General features: G+C 56.5%; 4 protein-coding genes across 4 annotated transcripts; 2 read left to right on the forward strand and 2 right to left on the reverse strand.

The window, feature by feature from the left end:
- Positions 1-35: 35 nt before the first annotated feature.
- CDEST_07842 (uncharacterized protein) lies at positions 36-381 on the forward strand. Its single transcript, XM_062924001.1, has one exon. The coding sequence runs from the start codon at positions 84-86 to the stop codon at positions 234-236; it is 153 nt and encodes a 50-aa protein (XP_062780052.1). The 5' UTR covers positions 36-83; the 3' UTR covers positions 237-381.
- Positions 382-2,407: 2,026 nt separating this feature from the next.
- Positions 2,408-4,793, reverse strand: CDEST_07843 (Putative cytochrome P450). Its single transcript, XM_062924002.1, has 5 exons — positions 4,611-4,793; positions 3,816-4,560; positions 3,199-3,734; positions 2,898-3,114; positions 2,408-2,806 (listed from the first exon to the last, which is right to left on the reverse strand). Exons 2-5 carry the CDS (start codon positions 4,505-4,507, stop codon positions 2,605-2,607), a joined length of 1,647 nt encoding a protein of 548 aa, XP_062780053.1. The 5' UTR covers positions 4,508-4,560; positions 4,611-4,793; the 3' UTR covers positions 2,408-2,604.
- Positions 4,794-5,631: 838 nt separating this feature from the next.
- On the reverse strand, positions 5,632-9,126 carry CDEST_07844 (Putative glycoside hydrolase, family 76, six-hairpin glycosidase superfamily). Its single transcript, XM_062924003.1, has 3 exons — positions 8,000-9,126; positions 7,831-7,935; positions 5,632-7,756 (listed from the first exon to the last, which is right to left on the reverse strand). Exons 1-3 carry the CDS (start codon positions 8,109-8,111, stop codon positions 6,177-6,179), a joined length of 1,797 nt encoding a protein of 598 aa, XP_062780054.1. The 5' UTR covers positions 8,112-9,126; the 3' UTR covers positions 5,632-6,176.
- Positions 9,127-11,254: 2,128 nt separating this feature from the next.
- On the forward strand, positions 11,255-13,788 carry CDEST_07845 (Putative v-SNARE, coiled-coil domain-containing protein). Its single transcript, XM_062924004.1, has 3 exons — positions 11,255-12,535; positions 13,058-13,289; positions 13,384-13,788. Exons 1-3 carry the CDS (start codon positions 12,431-12,433, stop codon positions 13,398-13,400), a joined length of 354 nt encoding a protein of 117 aa, XP_062780055.1. The 5' UTR covers positions 11,255-12,430; the 3' UTR covers positions 13,401-13,788.
- Positions 13,789-15,145: the final 1,357 nt, after the last annotated feature.

Raw genomic sequence — 15,145 nt, forward strand, 5'->3', positions numbered from 1 at the left:
GGGAAGGGAAGCTCGGGGCCCGCGTGGGAAGAGGCGTTTGATGGCTTTCTGGGGGAGATGGCGACGGTAACTCATCGATCGAGATGGGGGAGAGAGAGGGGGGGCTAAGCTGGGTTTGCAGGCAGGGTAACGTGAAGCAGGAGGAACCAGAGATTCGCAAAAGGATAAGAGAAGAAGGGATTCTGCCGAGAGGAAACAAGGGCGTCTGTCCTCCTTTGTCTTGTTCCCGTCGGTAGGATCGCAAGGTAGAGAAGTGAGAATGACTGACCACCGACTGTGACGGAATGACACCGATTGACTCTTGGGGGAGTCAGTATGTACAGTCAGTCAGTTGATCGTTCAGTCAATTGATCAGTCAGTATATGCTCCTAGCTGACCCTTTTCTACGTTGGGAACACGTCTTGTTTCTTCTTGTTTTTCTTTCTCTCTCTCTCCGTGTCTGACTCTCCTGGAGCCAGCCTGAGTCTCCTTTTCCCATCTTTACTTCTTGCTACCAACAGCCAAAAACTTGAACCAACTACACCCATCCTCCTGAGTCTCTTTGGTGAACCAGATGAGAACTGCTCCCCTGCGGCTAACCGAAATGGCCCCCCCTCTCCCGGTGTGTGGTTTGGTTCCCAACGGACGTACTGTGCCCCTTCCGTCCCCCATGCCATGACAAACGGAATTGCTGATCGGGGTGGAATAAGGAAAGGTGTTGGTTTTGTTTGCTTCCCGATCGGGCAAATTTGAAATGCTGTTGGAACATGGCCGTCACCTCCCCCTCCCCCCCGGCCGGAAGACTTCCGTCCCCTTGTCGACCTTTCGGACGTCCAACAGATTGAGAGCCTCAAAAGACGAACAAAACTAACAGACTGACAGACGAATATGAATAGATCCATGAACCTCCTCCCCCCCTGTCGTTCTCTCACCGGTCTCGGCGTCCGATCGAAGTCCTCTCCCCCCTAAAAAGAAACCAACATGAACATAGCGTCCGTTGCGCCATTTCCTCCGCGTCTCGAAAAACAAAGACCATGTTTGTTTGCTACCATGAGACTGGGGCCCGCTAATCTCTTGTTGTCTCGACCTTTTTTATTCTTTCTTCTTTTTCTTCTCCACTAACATCACGGTTGAAGAGCGAGCAGTGGCAGTCTCAAACCGGACTATTCGCTCACACGATACCGAAAGAGACCGGCCGGCCTTTCGAATCCATCCCGTCCAGCAGTCTCGCGTGCAAGCAAACATCCGAGACGACTCTACCCTTAGCGAACAGGGTTGAAGAGAAGCCCCCCGTCCTGTTTCCGGAGACGCGTAACCTCCCAGTTGATTGTTTGGTTAGTCGGTCGTCTGCCCTCCCCATCCCAACCCTGGCGTCCTCTTCCCATGGATCACGGAGGATATCTGGGACCTGTCGAGTCGGCTACACGCATCGGGGTCCTGGTGCCACAGCAGATAGCGAAGGGAGATGTTGTCGAAGAGGGGAGAAAAGAGAGAGGGCTACACTTGTCATTCCTCTTCCCGAAACGGTCGGTTGTTCAGTCCAGTCCACCACGGCCGCTTCGTCACGCAAACGAGACACGAAACCGGGCGACTCCCCAGCTTCGTCCTCCCCTCCCCCGTCCGCGGTCCAACGTGGGCTCCTCACCAAATCTCTCAATGGCTCGCTCGTTTTGGTCACCAAGTCACGAAGTCGAAGGGTAAGAAACTTTGGAGGGAGAGACGTTGGTTCAGAATGAGATTAGGATTGGCCACGGATAATTTTCTTTTTCTTTTCCAACCCTCGTCTTGGGGATGAAGGAAGGGACTGAGACACGGGCCCTTTGGCTGTGACCCGTCCCCCTCCAACCAAACCCCCTTGCGTAGACCGCACCGCGCATCGCCATCCTAAACACTCCCGCCAAGAGAAGCAAAGAAAGCCAAGGTCTTCCTCGCTTCCAGAAGGAACACCCTTCGACTTTGGGGGCGGATTTCTCCCTATGAACGGCCGACATTGCGTGGTTTTCCTCTCGTCTTACGGACGAGAAGCGGCGCGTGAGAGATCCGACATGTCATCCGCGCGCCCACGAGTCCACGAACCCCCCCTTTCCGTTGACGTGAGATCTGGGCCCGTCCTGGGGTTAAACCAGTACCGTGCCGCATCGCACCTATCCAGTGGCTGTATGCCGAGATGGGGGACGCGTCTATCCTGCCCGCATGCTGCCGTACAACGACGGTGTGGGCGGATTCCGAGGCTTGGGCTCTTCTTCTCTCACCACCTCACAATCTTCTTTTTTTTTTTCCCCACAAGTCGCAGCTCGCGGGGGGTGAAGTAAGCGGGGGAGGGATGGCAGCTCGAATAGTGTTATCGATCTCACATTCAGTGTCCAGAGCTGCTGGTTTGGGGATAGTGTGGGAATGACATGCAGCAGAAGGATCAATATGTTCCGGACGGATCTCATTGTATCATCATGCCCGATCGATTCCTGACGTAATTACAGGGTACCGTCCCAAACACGTCCAAAAAAACAGCCCAACTTGCACCGACCCAAGCCTGGCCTGCATAAAAGCTCAACACCAACTGCACGCCGCTTCAAGTGGCTCTACGCCGAGAAAGTCTCATCACGAAGGCCGCGCCGTCCCTTGGAACTAGGCCGGGGTGAAGCTTAGCAGCACGTCGTTGGGCAACTTGGTCGTGATCCCCACCGTCTGCAGCATCGGCCTCTCGTCCCTCGGCGCCATGTCCCCGAACGTCTGCAGCATCCGCACGACAAAGTAGCTCATCTGCGTCAGCGCGAACTGCTGCCCGATGCAGATCCGGGGGCCACCGGAGAAGGGGAGGTAGTCCCACCTGCGGCGGTCCGTGAAGTCAGCTTTTCATCCTCAAAGGAAGGGGTGGACAATATGATGAGTGAAAGAAAGGGGTGGGTTTGAAAACGTACGAGGGTCGCCTCTCCTCCCAGCGCTCGGGACGGAACTCGTCCGCGTCTTCGCCGTACAGGTCCTTCCTCCGGTGAAGACAGAACAGCGACCACCGCACCGGCGTGTCCTTGGGGACGAAGACGGGCGACTTGCCGTCAGGCCCGCCGCCCACGGGGAGCGTCGTGTCCCGCGCCGTACCGCGCGACATGCTCGCGACGGTTGGGTAGAGTCGTAAGACTACCACACAATCAGTCAGTCAGTAACTCTTGGAACATTCTCTCTCTCTCCCTTTCCGCCGCGTTCGCAGTGATGACTACTCACTTTCCTTGAGCACCATGTTGAGATACTTCATGTCCTTCATCTCCTCCCACGTCGGCCTCCGTCCTTCGAGCCCCTCGACCTCGGCCCTGAGCCGACTCACGACGTCCGGCCTCCGGGCCAGGATCCAGAACAGTGCCGACAGCGTCGAGGCCGTCGTGTCGCGGCCCGCCAGGATCATGGACAGCAGCTGCGCGCGCACGTACTCGGGCGTCATCCCGGGCCGGCCCATCATCTCGTGGAGGAACACATAGCCCCTCTTCGGATCCTGTGTCTCCATCTCTGCCGCCGCCTCCATCTTCTCCTTCTCCTTCTTCTTCTCGCCGGCCTCGTTCTCGGCGCGCACGCGCTCGACGTAGTTGTCGCAGAAGCGGTGGATCAACTTCAGCCCTTCGTGCCACTTCTTGTCGTTGTCTAGGAAAGTCAGCAGGCCGAGGCGCGAGCGGACCGCCGCGCGGGTCGTGATGTACTCGAACGTCGACGTGAACTTGCGGGCCTCGGGCGACGGCGTCGTCAGCATGTTAGTTGAGTGGCCGAACCTGGAGTACAGCATAGTAGTCAGCAACCAACCCATGGAAGCAAATCTTCGATCTGGAAAAGGTGGGGGGAGGATTCCTCACATAAAGTCCGTCGCTGAATCCATCGTCATCATGTACAGCAGCGCCTGCAGGTCCACCGTCCCGCCGTCCCTCGGGATATTCGCAATCAGGTCGCCGACGTGCCTCTCGAAGCACTCGAGGTCCGCGATCTGGTCCCTCACGAACGTCGGCCTCATCATGGCCCTCGCGCCGTGCCACACCTCCCCGTTGGCCGAGAAGATGGCCTCCGGGCCCAAGATCGGCAGCACCGCCTCCCGCCTCGGCCCCGTGATGGGGAAGTCGTCGAACGAGGCCGCCAGCACCGCCTTGAGGTTCTCAGGCTCGCTCGTCATGATCGCCCAGCCCGTCGGCGTCTTCACCCACCACGTGTAGCCCAGCTTCGCGAACAAGTCCTGCCACCACTCGAGCAGGCCGTGGTCCCGCTGCCGCGCGAGCGAGGTCCGCACCCAGTCGCTGCCGAAGATCGGGTCCGTGTGCGGGAACACGGGCGCCTCGCCGCAGCCGCGCGCCTTCATCCGGAAGAGGTACTGCGCCTTGTTATACAGGATCATGGTCGGCAGGGCGAGGAGCAGGGCGAGGACGGGATGGGCGTGGGCATGCGAGGACGTGAGATGGGAGTCGCGGCTCCATCGGACGTACGTCTCGGCGGCGGTCCAGAGGATGTAAGTACCCAAGACGGCCGACGAGGCGAGGTAGAGATGCTCTCGCGCCATGGTTGTTCGTGTTCTGTGTTATGCTGTGCTGTGCTGTGCTGTGCTGTGCTATCCTGACGGTCCGTCGGTCTCTGGAGCTCAAGGGGAATAAGGAGGAATCTACCTCGTTTTATAGTAAACCGTTCCCCATTCAGATACTTGCTTTTGAGCAAACTCTAGGGTTCCCCGACCTCTTCAGACGGACGTGGGGGAGGGAGAGATGAAAAGAACAACATCGGACGGGGGAAAACACCCGAGCGGGCCCGGAACTTGAAGAACGTTTCTCGTTCTCGCACATTTTCATTGATTTGTGTATGTAGGACTTGCTGATGTCACATCTTTTTACATCCTCGGCCCGCATCGCATCGCATTGCATTGCATCCCACCCATCCATCTATCCATGTTCGGACAACTAACTCCACGTTTCCGTTCCCCCCGCCCCATGTTTCCCCCGCCAGACTAACACCCACAAACTTTGCCTAGTGCGCCAAGGCTTCCCCCGTCTGTCGTAGCTTGGTTCGGTCCAGCTGGGCTTTTCCCTTTGACGGGAACGCCAAGGGAGGCGCTGTCCTATTCGTGTTCATGGCGAAACCTCAACTCTGACCATCATACTAAACTGACGGCAAGTTTCGTTGGGGGAGGAGGGGCTTGCCTTCACGATCAGCCGCCAGCAGGCCTTCGGAAAACCACCCAGAATGGCAAACTCATAATACCTCGAAATGACAGCCCAACGGTTTTGAGGTTCATCTCGACCGGTAGCGTCGAGCGTACAAAGTCACACGCCGCTGCCGAGGTAAGTCTGGTGATGGGCACACGGCATGTACAACCCCTCCCGTATCTCCTCCCCTCGCCTCTCTCTCCCCTCAGCTCGGCATGTGAACGAATTACCAGCTCGATGATTGGTGTGGGTGTACGAGACGTGGACACCACAATGTCAATGACCAAGCCATCGTTCATCAAAACAAGACAAAAAAGAGTTCACCCATATGTGGGCCATTGTCAACTCTGATCGAGTAGGTTTCCACTCGGAATAGAACGCCGAGACCAGATGAACGTTCCCCCTTCGATGTTTAACTACTTAATTGGCGTCTACGGCAAAAAAAGCTCGTGCAGACGGAAACTCTGTTTCTTCATCCTCTCTACATCGTACAGCCCTCCCTTACGCGCAATTATCCGGTCCTAATAGTCCACAGCCTCCGGCCCGTCCGTGGAAGGATCCTGCCGGCTTGACATATCGTCCCCGGTCTTTTCTGTGGGGGCGGCCGATGGACATAGCATCGAAAGCCGTGCCATCCGGGGGAACGAATGTCTATCGAATCTTGTCCCAGAAGTGCCATTTATTTGCAAAACTGCCACAACAATATCGTCGCAAGCCCAGGACTGAAGAGATCGCTTGGCCAAAAGCAGCAAGACGGCCGTCTCGTTATATAATTTCGCATCATCCATCTATGTACAAGCCGTCATAACGTCATGAGTATCTTTTATGCTCTTGCCTGTCTCTGTTGGAGAGCTGGCTCTGTCGTAACAGCGCTGACAACGACCTCTTAGTCTGATCCTTCCAATGGAAACAATATGATGCCAACCCAATGCCCATATCACACATCCAATCCATGCTTCAGAAAAATTATTCGGGCCCGGTCCGATTAACGCCGTTGGTGCGAAATTCAATGCGGTAGCGCTCCTTTGCCGACTACTCGATCCGAGCAGACCGCTGCGATGCCATGCTGTTCCGCAGCATGGGGTTCTTGGTCTTCCTGCTGAGCCTCTTCTCTCTCACCATGGGGATCCCCGAAGGATGGGCCGAGACCACTGTTGTGCTGCTCATCTCCGACACCATGCTGCCTCGCTGTGGTAAGTCCTGGCTTCTCAAGGCATGCCCCCTCGCCGGCAACGGAGACAAGATGCCGGTTTCGCGCGAACTCGCCCCATCGCTCGAGGCGTCGTTCTCGTTCTCGTTCTCCTTTTCGATTCCCTTCCCTTTCTCGTTCATCTCATCCGTCTTGTGTCGCGCGCCCAGAGCCGCGAGGCCGCCCCCTCCGAGCAGCGCAGATCTGAAGTCGAAAAACCGCTCCTGAAGAGGCTTTTTGGACGTTTCGTCCATAAACATCCAAAGGATTCCGATCACAAGCAGCCCAAGCACAATCATCGTCAAGATTGCTGCTGCAGCGGTGTCGCCCGCGCTCAAAGGGGGATGATTCGAGACCGCCGGAACCGTTCGCCCGATATCGCTGCCTCCTCCTCCGGGATCGCCCTCTGAAGTGCCGCCACCATCGGCAGTAACGGGGTCGCTGGACTTCTGAATGAGGTTGCCGAGGGTGACCTCAAGGGCCGCCATTTGCTGTCCGACGCCTTGCATCCCGTCCCAAGTTCCGTTGTCGGTCCACTTCAGTCCGCACATGCGCCCGTTCGAGCCGCCCTTGCATTGGGCTGCGGCCGCAATGGACGAAGGTCGAATCTTGTCCATGACACGATCCGACAAGTGCGGTGCCCATTTCGTGATGGCGACTAGCCAGCGACTGAGATAGGCCTTGAACGACTGCTGGTCAACGTTGCATAGTCCCACCGTCTCACACGCCACCTCTTGCATGATGTTCTTCTCCTCTCCGACAAAGAAGACGTCGGCACCCTTGACGAGTCCATCAAGTCGGTTCTTCCACACCTCGCTCTTGGTGTAGTTGTACATGGCAGCCGCCCCGAGGATCATGCCGCCGGCATTATAACTCCACTGGTAGGGCACGATGTTCGTGCAGTTGTACTGGATGTGACCGCCGTCGTAAACGTAGTAGTCGTCCGAGATGAAGTTGACGCCCACCATCCAATCCCACGTTTTGTCTGCCCATTCCGAGTAGGAAGAGTTGCCAGTGTAGAGAGCCAGGCGCCCGGCGAGGGCAAAGAAACAAGCCTGCGAGATGGTGTTTTTGTAGTCGTACCCCTTGTTCCAGTTGAAGATCTGCCATCTAAGCCCTCCTGCACAATGGTCGGGATCCCAGCGTGCGGCCTGGGTGTTGAAAACTGCCTGTGCCAGCGCTAGCCACTGCGGCTTGTCCTTGGGAGGATCGGGGAACTTGTACTCGGCGGCGGACATGACGGCGAGTCCCCAGAAGCCTTGGTCGTCGTTGCCTTCAGTTAACGTCTGGTTGTCCGGCATGTAGTCGTTGTATTTTCCCACTTGGTGCAGGAGTCCCTGGGTGACGACGTCGTTCCAGGTGTCGTCGCCCGTGTAGTACCAGTAGTCGATCATGGTGCCCATGAGGGCGCCAGCCTCCCACCCTGGGACCGTGTTAGTCGACAGCCAACAACCAGGGCCTCTCCCTCTTGCGAGCATGATCATCGGATGCACTCACAGTAGTATGGCAGGGGTAGGAGACCCGGGGTATTCCCCGGCTTGTCTCCGTCGTAAAAGGCCATGAGGTCTTCGGTCATCGACCTTGCGATAGTCTTAACATTGTCTGCGCACCACATCTGTAAGCCACAGCATCGTCATCGCCCGAGGATCACATCCAGTGCACTTACTATGGTCACTTGGGTCTAGGTCGTATGCGTTGGTGAACTGGACGGTCACCAGCAGCATTGCCGGGAACAGCCGACTTACACACCATGACGGCCGGCCCCGCGGTGCGGTCATGATGCAAGAGGCTAGCGGGAGAGGGGCGGTGTCCTTGGCTTCGAGAGAACGGTCGACATGAAAGAGGGTACTTTTCCGACGAAGAATCTGCAGGAAGACTTCGATCAAGTGCGAGAGAAAAAGAGACCGTGTGGGTGTCGCAAGGTTCAAATAAGAAACAATCGCACGAGGTGGAGAGTTTCCTAGCCTGAACTGTGAACGACGTGCGTGCGCATGTAATAGGGCCACGTTCACGAGGTTAAGAAAGAAGAGGTGACGGGCTCCGATGAGGTGACGGCCGGCAAGGTTGCTTCTTGGTCCAAAGGTAGTTTCTTTCCCCTCTCCTACAGCGAGGCAAGATCGTATGGCGTGGTTGGAGAGGCCACACAAGCACTTACACACACGCACACCAAGAGCTCGCGTCCGGGGGGAAGTACGGGTTTATGTAGTGTAGCAGTGTAGGTAGGTACGTAGGTGCATGTAGGATAGACGTCCCCGGAAAAGCAGTGGCACTTTGTCAGTCTGATGTGCTCTAGTCGAATCCAGGCCGAGGTGACCAAGGGCAAGTATGGAGAAGGAGAGATGACGGCGGAGTTGCGCTCAACTGGTGTCCACCTTTCTGCGTCTTGCCTTCGCCCAAGTAACCCGAGGGAAAGAGAGTGGGAGAGGGAAAGGGAAAGAAAAGGGAAAGGGGGGTATGTGTGCAGGAAGTGGTTCTGGCCCTCCGGTACTATCTATGTAAATACGAGTTTGGTCAGGAGATATTGTGGATGGCCAGCAGGACGGAACCGGGGGGAGAAGGAGACGGGCAAGCGGCCGAAGGGGGTTCTCCAACAAGATGAAGGCCGCTTTTCGGTTGTATGTAGCCAGTGACTGATTACCTGGGATGAAAACGAAATGAGATCGGACAGCAGAGTACGGAGACATCTTAGAGAGGTATGAGAAACGCGAGCATTTCGGGTCTGGTGAGACTAGGACAATCAAGCATCATTCGCGCGAAACCAGCTGGAGGAGATGCAAAGTGGCAATGTCTTACCGCCGCGCACTGCTTCTTGTTTTGTTGTTGTTATTTGTTGTCCGTCGCCTTCGTGTTCTGACATGATCGCATTTCCCCCTTCCTCCGCTTCTCGCTGTCCGTCTGCGCTGGACTATGGCCTTCTTCCTTGCTTCTGCTTCTAGCGTAAGCACTGGCGGCCAAGCTTGTTCGGCGTGCTTGGGATGCTTGTGTGCACATCGTACTACCCACAGCGCGGCCGGCAGTGGCCCGGACCACTGCCATCCCATGAGCTTAGTGGTGCACCTTGCTGACTGGCCGCTGGCATCCACTCCGGCTCGCCCAGCTCAGCTTGCTTGAGGTGCGCCGGTGACGTTTTCGAGTTCCACTGCGAACTAAGGGGAAAGGTTCGCTGTTGAAAACGCTAATTACCGGCATGTCCAGGTCCTTGAACTCTCGTATCACAGGTCTCTCCACTGTTAGGGTTGTACGGGCCAGGAGTTCGTCATCCACAATTAGAACACTCGCTGTTGTTGTCCGACATAGGCTGTGGCCGTAGTCAAAGCCAGACAAAGACAACTCTTCTTCTTAGGCTGACTGGCTTCGAGGTCTGCGGTGCCAGCTCGACACCGGGGGTTCTTGGCCTTGTGCTGCGACCTCGTCTTGCTCGGTCAATGTAATCGTGCGGACACATCAGGGCGGGATGGATACGACAGCGCCTGAAATACAGGTTGAATATGCATAGCTTGAACAAACCGGGGCTAGTTGACGTCGGTGATCGTCAGAGCTTCCGGGGGGCTTGTAAGCAACCGACCGACAGACAGGGCCAGTGTGCCGATGGAGCCGGACGCGGCCAAGGGCCCAATTAGCACCCAGCCCGACAAACCAGAAGCCCATCGCGTGGGATCGAGCAATGAATGACATGACAGCGAGCGGGGGAAATCGCCATAGGCCGTTGCCAAAACGTGCACACCGCCGAGGACAGCTTCTCCTCCCTGTCTCTCTAACTTCGGACGTTGGTCTGGTCTGTAAAATCATGTACAGCCTAGGTAGCAAGTGTCATTGCAAACATCGAGACAACGACATCGTTGGCCGTTTCCCGCCGCTGCATCGTTGTCGTCTTGTTCCAGCCGATTTTAAGCTCCCGATACCCATCCGCGAACGACTCAGCTTGGCGGCAATTGGCCGCTCCGTTCCATCCATCAGTGTATCCAGGTGGTATGAGTGGGGCCGCGACACAAAATTGACTGACAAACCGGAAAGCGCTGGTTGTGATGGTGGCCATGAGTAAGGCGTCGCACGGCGCTCTAGCGAACGCAATCAATCCGCATTCTTGGCCCAGCTAAACATTTCCCGCGATATTGCCACTCAAGGGGCATCATGCCGGCGAGAGCTCGCAGAATGCGTCAGTCGCCGTGCCCTTGCCCGACTCGTCCGCCTTGAGGTTCATCATTCCACAGTAAAATGGCGATGATTTCTCGGGGTTTCATTCCTCGAACTGGCCGAAAAGTAGTCGATAAATGCAGAGCTCTCCATTACTTTTCCTCGCAAGCATCCGGACTCAAACGCCCATTGGATTCCTGACCGAGATTTGACCGACAGGCTGGTGAAACGGCCTTGCAACGGTTTGATGCTGGCTGGGGGCATCGCAGCCGATGCAGAATCGGCTTCGCAAAGCGCTTTAGAGCGGGCGACGACTCTGTGACCGCGATCGACGCCGTCTTCTTTTTCAGGATAGCAGCCAAAATACAAGTATTGTAGGTACGCATGACGCGTGCTTCGAAGAGGGCTGTTTTTGCCGCGTCCTCTCACCGTTGCGTGTCAATGAACAGGGAATATGATGGTTGGAGAGATGTGTTTCTTCAACAGCGCACACTTGAAATTTGAACTTGACGATTAGATGGCATGGCGACTGAGATGGTGGGGATGTTGTTTGGTGGAAGCCACAGTGCTGCGCCATGGAAGCTGCCCCGAACCAGCCACTTTTCGGGGAAACTCCGGAGACCGGTGCTGACCGACCTAAGAAGGATACGCGTATCACGTGATTGGCATTCACGTGCTGTTTTCTTGAGCTGTGCGACAGAACACACAACACGAGACGGAAACGGAAGTGGCCAAGGCTCCGGCCCAATTTACTTCCGTCGGGGTCCAGGCAGTGACGTCCCTGCAGCACCGCCTCGACGATTACATCAGAAGCCGCGAGTTCACTGCTCGTGGTGGCACTTCCAGTGTTCCCGCAGTCAAGTCGCCCGCGTGATGCCCAGGCCTCCGCCCAGCGAGATGGGAAGCTCGGAACAGGCAGGGTAGCTAGCCGTCCATGGAAATGGCCCTGGCCGTCACCCGTTCCAGCGGAGACGAGGGAAAGGCAGTGCTGGCGCGGAGACGCTTCCAGATTATTCGTATCCAGGGAACAACCTTTCCCTCCTTTGTCACGTTGACTTACGTGCAGTACCCGAGCAGACAGATGGCAGAGTCGAGAGAACAGCAGACTTTTGAGTTAAAGAGAGAGGGAGAGGGGGATCCACTGCGTTCATGACTTTCTTGCTCTTCCACTTTTCCCGGGTTCCCCAGGCACCGGACGAAGGGTACGTACCCGCACCGCCCAGCCTCTGACTTGGTCGAAACACCCGTCATGATTGGCCCACATGGTCATGGGTCGCTGCTGGATCCACCTCTCTCTGTGTCCTGCGCCAGACTGCCCTCCTTGCGTTGCCTGTCCGTCCAAAGGTAATCCCAGCAGTGGCCGTGCTGATGTGGGCGTTGCTTTGCGTTACGTTGCCTTGGGCGTCCTACCCGTATTATTGCTTGCCGCGGTGCACCAGTAGTCCTTTGAGGTCCGGTGCTGGTTTGTTCCAGTGGCTGGGTCGTTCCCAGCTCGACTAAAATTAGTGGCCCAGCATCCCCCAAAGTGGCCCTGGTTGTCCCCTTCTGACCGTCCCTCTCCCTCTCTGTCCGTCCTCACCCCCCCAATCATCCCCCCCGAATCCCACAATAGGACACCGCCGCAGTACCATCCCCCCAAATCCTCAGACGGACACCTTGTTTCGACTGGGCGCTCGCCTCTTTTCCAAGACGTCTCATCACCTGAACCAGAACTTAACCACCTCATCAACCCTCCTACGCCCGCCAACCACCTTTTCTCCTCTTTCCCAACCACACATCACTCTCCGGACATTTATCAACAACCGCGACCGATCTCCATCGAACAAACTCCAAACCGTCGCCCAAGTCAAAAAAACTTGCATCTCGGTCGTCCGAAACAACGCTTTAATCCACCAGCTGCAGCTTCGAGCTCCGTCAGCGACTTCTCTCTCTTACCCTCACCTGTTCCGTAACCACAGCGACAATGCCCGAGGACGCCCCCTACGACCCTTACATCCCCAGCGGCCAGGCCGCGCCGCAACAGCAAGGAGGAGCTGGCGGCAATGCGAGGACCCAGGCCCTGCAAGCTGTAAGTCGCGCTGCTTCTTGTTCTCGCGATAATTCTTTTTTCCCCCTCCTTCTTTTCTCGATGGACTTGGCTCCGGGTGCCCGAAGCCTGATGACGACGGCCGACCGAGCTACCCGCTCGACCCAACATGTCGCCGACCACGCCTGATTAGGCTATCGCATCAATTCTCCAGCGCGCCGGGTCGAACATGATGATCCCCACGTCTGAGGGATGTCGAGCCTTAAGTCGCGAGGATGCTTTCTGTGGTTTGTTTTGCTGTGCTGGGTGGTGTCTTGCCGGCCCCGGTCGCACGTCAGCCTTGCTGGAGAAAGAAGCAATCGGCATGAACAAAAACATGACGACCCATCAACAACAAGGTTACAGCGCAATGGAAAAGTCGGTACTGGTGCATAATACCAATCACCAACAGAATTGCACGCAGCCTTTCGGGCGTTGGTGTCGCATCCAGGGGCAAAAGATGTTTCGCTTGATGCGTATTTGGAACCGTGTCAACAGAGTCATGTGCTAATGTTCTATTTATAGCAAATCGACGACACCGTTGGCGTGATGCGGGAGAACATCAACAAGGTCTCCCAACGAGGCGAGCGTCTCGATGCTCTGCAAGATAAGACCGACAACCTGGCTGTCTCGGCTCAGGGCTTCCGCCGGGGCGCCAACCGTGTCCGCAAGCAGATGTGGTGGAAGGATGTCAAGATGCGCATGTGTCTGATTGCTGGCATCATCATTCTCATCCTCATCATCGTCATTCCCGCCGGTATGTGCTCGTCGTTCCCCCGAGTTGTATTCTTCCCCCGAGATTGCGTCTGTGTCGTTGTGTGGCTGGCACTAACCGGTATTCGTCAACTCAGTCGTCGCAACGCGCTAGCTTGGCTGGCCAGTTGTTGCTACCCGCAAATAACTAGATACCACACTTTTTGCATTACACTAGCCCCTTGGGTTCATGGTTCGCCCTCACGATATGGAATGGATTGTCAGATATCTCGCAGGCTTCGAGCAACCGTGGAAGACGAGGGGATGAGGTGGCACCCCCCGACCAGGGGCGACCTCTACGGGTTAATGACTTGGGAAGCGCGGAGGTTCGAAACGGACTCGGATCTACTTTCGATGGTCTGCAGGCAAAGGCCTCGTTGCCGACTGCGGGACTCGCTCCGACGCAGTCGGTCGCTCAGCTCGGCTGTAGATCGACCGCATGTATGTATGAGGGATGGCAGGCGTTTGCGTAATTTGAATTCTACTGGCCCTGATTCCACAACAAGACAGGATACCTCATCGTGTTTCAACGAGGGTGACGGGAAGGTGGATGCCCCGGACCGTTCTCGGAGCGATGTCGTCGGCATCCGAGTCTCGTAGCGGTCCAGGGGGGCATATGCGTATGCCTTCATCTTCATGACATTTTGACGCTGAGCGAAGGCAGCCAATGAGAGACACCGGACTACACCCACGCACTGCGGACTCTGGCATCGAATGCACAGATAGCTCAAAAATGGAGTCACGAAACCGCCGTTTACATGTCGGCGGATCCGCCCGTCGCAGAGTGGCTGCTGGCAGCTGAGACCCCTAGGATGGGGGGCGGGGCATGATCTCGAGCGGTGTGTGGATGGAGGAGGGAAGGCGACCCGAACAGCTAGCCAGTCCTCTTCCAGCGGAGGCAGCATGGCATAGCGTGGCGCAGTGTGGCAGGTTCGTGGTTCGTCTCGGGCTCGGCGATCTTTGCGGCGGACCGGGACGGCGGTCGGCGTTGGGCCCGGCGTGGGAGGTGACGCATCCGATCCGAGGAGGCGTTTAGAGTTGCATATCCACTTCTTTATATATGTTTGTTCCCACCCGGCTGGAGCTGAGAAGGAGAACAGGAGGGCGCATGATGCCGCTGGTAGGATGTGGTGCACTGTACATGTAATACAGGACAGGTTTGGGATGGCCGTGGGTGATGGGCTTTCAGCGGCGCAGAATCATTTAGAATATGTATGTAGTCTAGTCATCATTGACCTCAGCCAAGCCAGCATAGGTAACACGGCGTCACTCAACAACTGCATGGCAGATATGTTGTCTTGTCTGTTCTACTCTGTACCTCGGCTCGGCGTCAAGGCTGCCTGCAGTTTCGCTCTTCCCCCGTTTCCCCACCGCTGAACGAGCGAGTGAAATTTTCGGGTTGCATTTTTTTCTCGCCATACCCAGACCAGCCAGGGCACGAGAAAGTGACATGAAATGCCGCTTTTTCCCCCTAGCGTGTGCGCGCCGCCGCACAAAGACGGGCTGCAGAGTGCAGATCCTCGACGGGCATTCTGGTGATCTGTAGCGAGCCGGGGCATTCCTTATCAGATCCGACCAATAACCGAGAGCCCACTCCCCGATGGGGGCAAAGCGGACTCGCACAACCGCCTGTGCGCCGCTGCCAGTTGGCGGGGGTGGTAGCAGCAGCCCACCGGCTGCCAAGTCACGCTGTTGACGGTTGACGGGGGGAGGAGGCCGTGGTGGATGGGATGTCCTCGTCAGCAGTTTGGCAATATCATGTTGCGCATACTCAGCGAGACCATATACCAGTGATCTGATTGATGGCGGTTCTCGAGGGTTGATAAGATACAACAACAAAAACAATTGATAAGAGAAATG

The sequence above is a fragment of the Colletotrichum destructivum genome, chromosome 5, assembly GCF_034447905.1.
Source record: "Colletotrichum destructivum chromosome 5, complete sequence".
Classification (NCBI taxonomy): domain Eukaryota; kingdom Fungi; phylum Ascomycota; class Sordariomycetes; order Glomerellales; family Glomerellaceae; genus Colletotrichum; species Colletotrichum destructivum.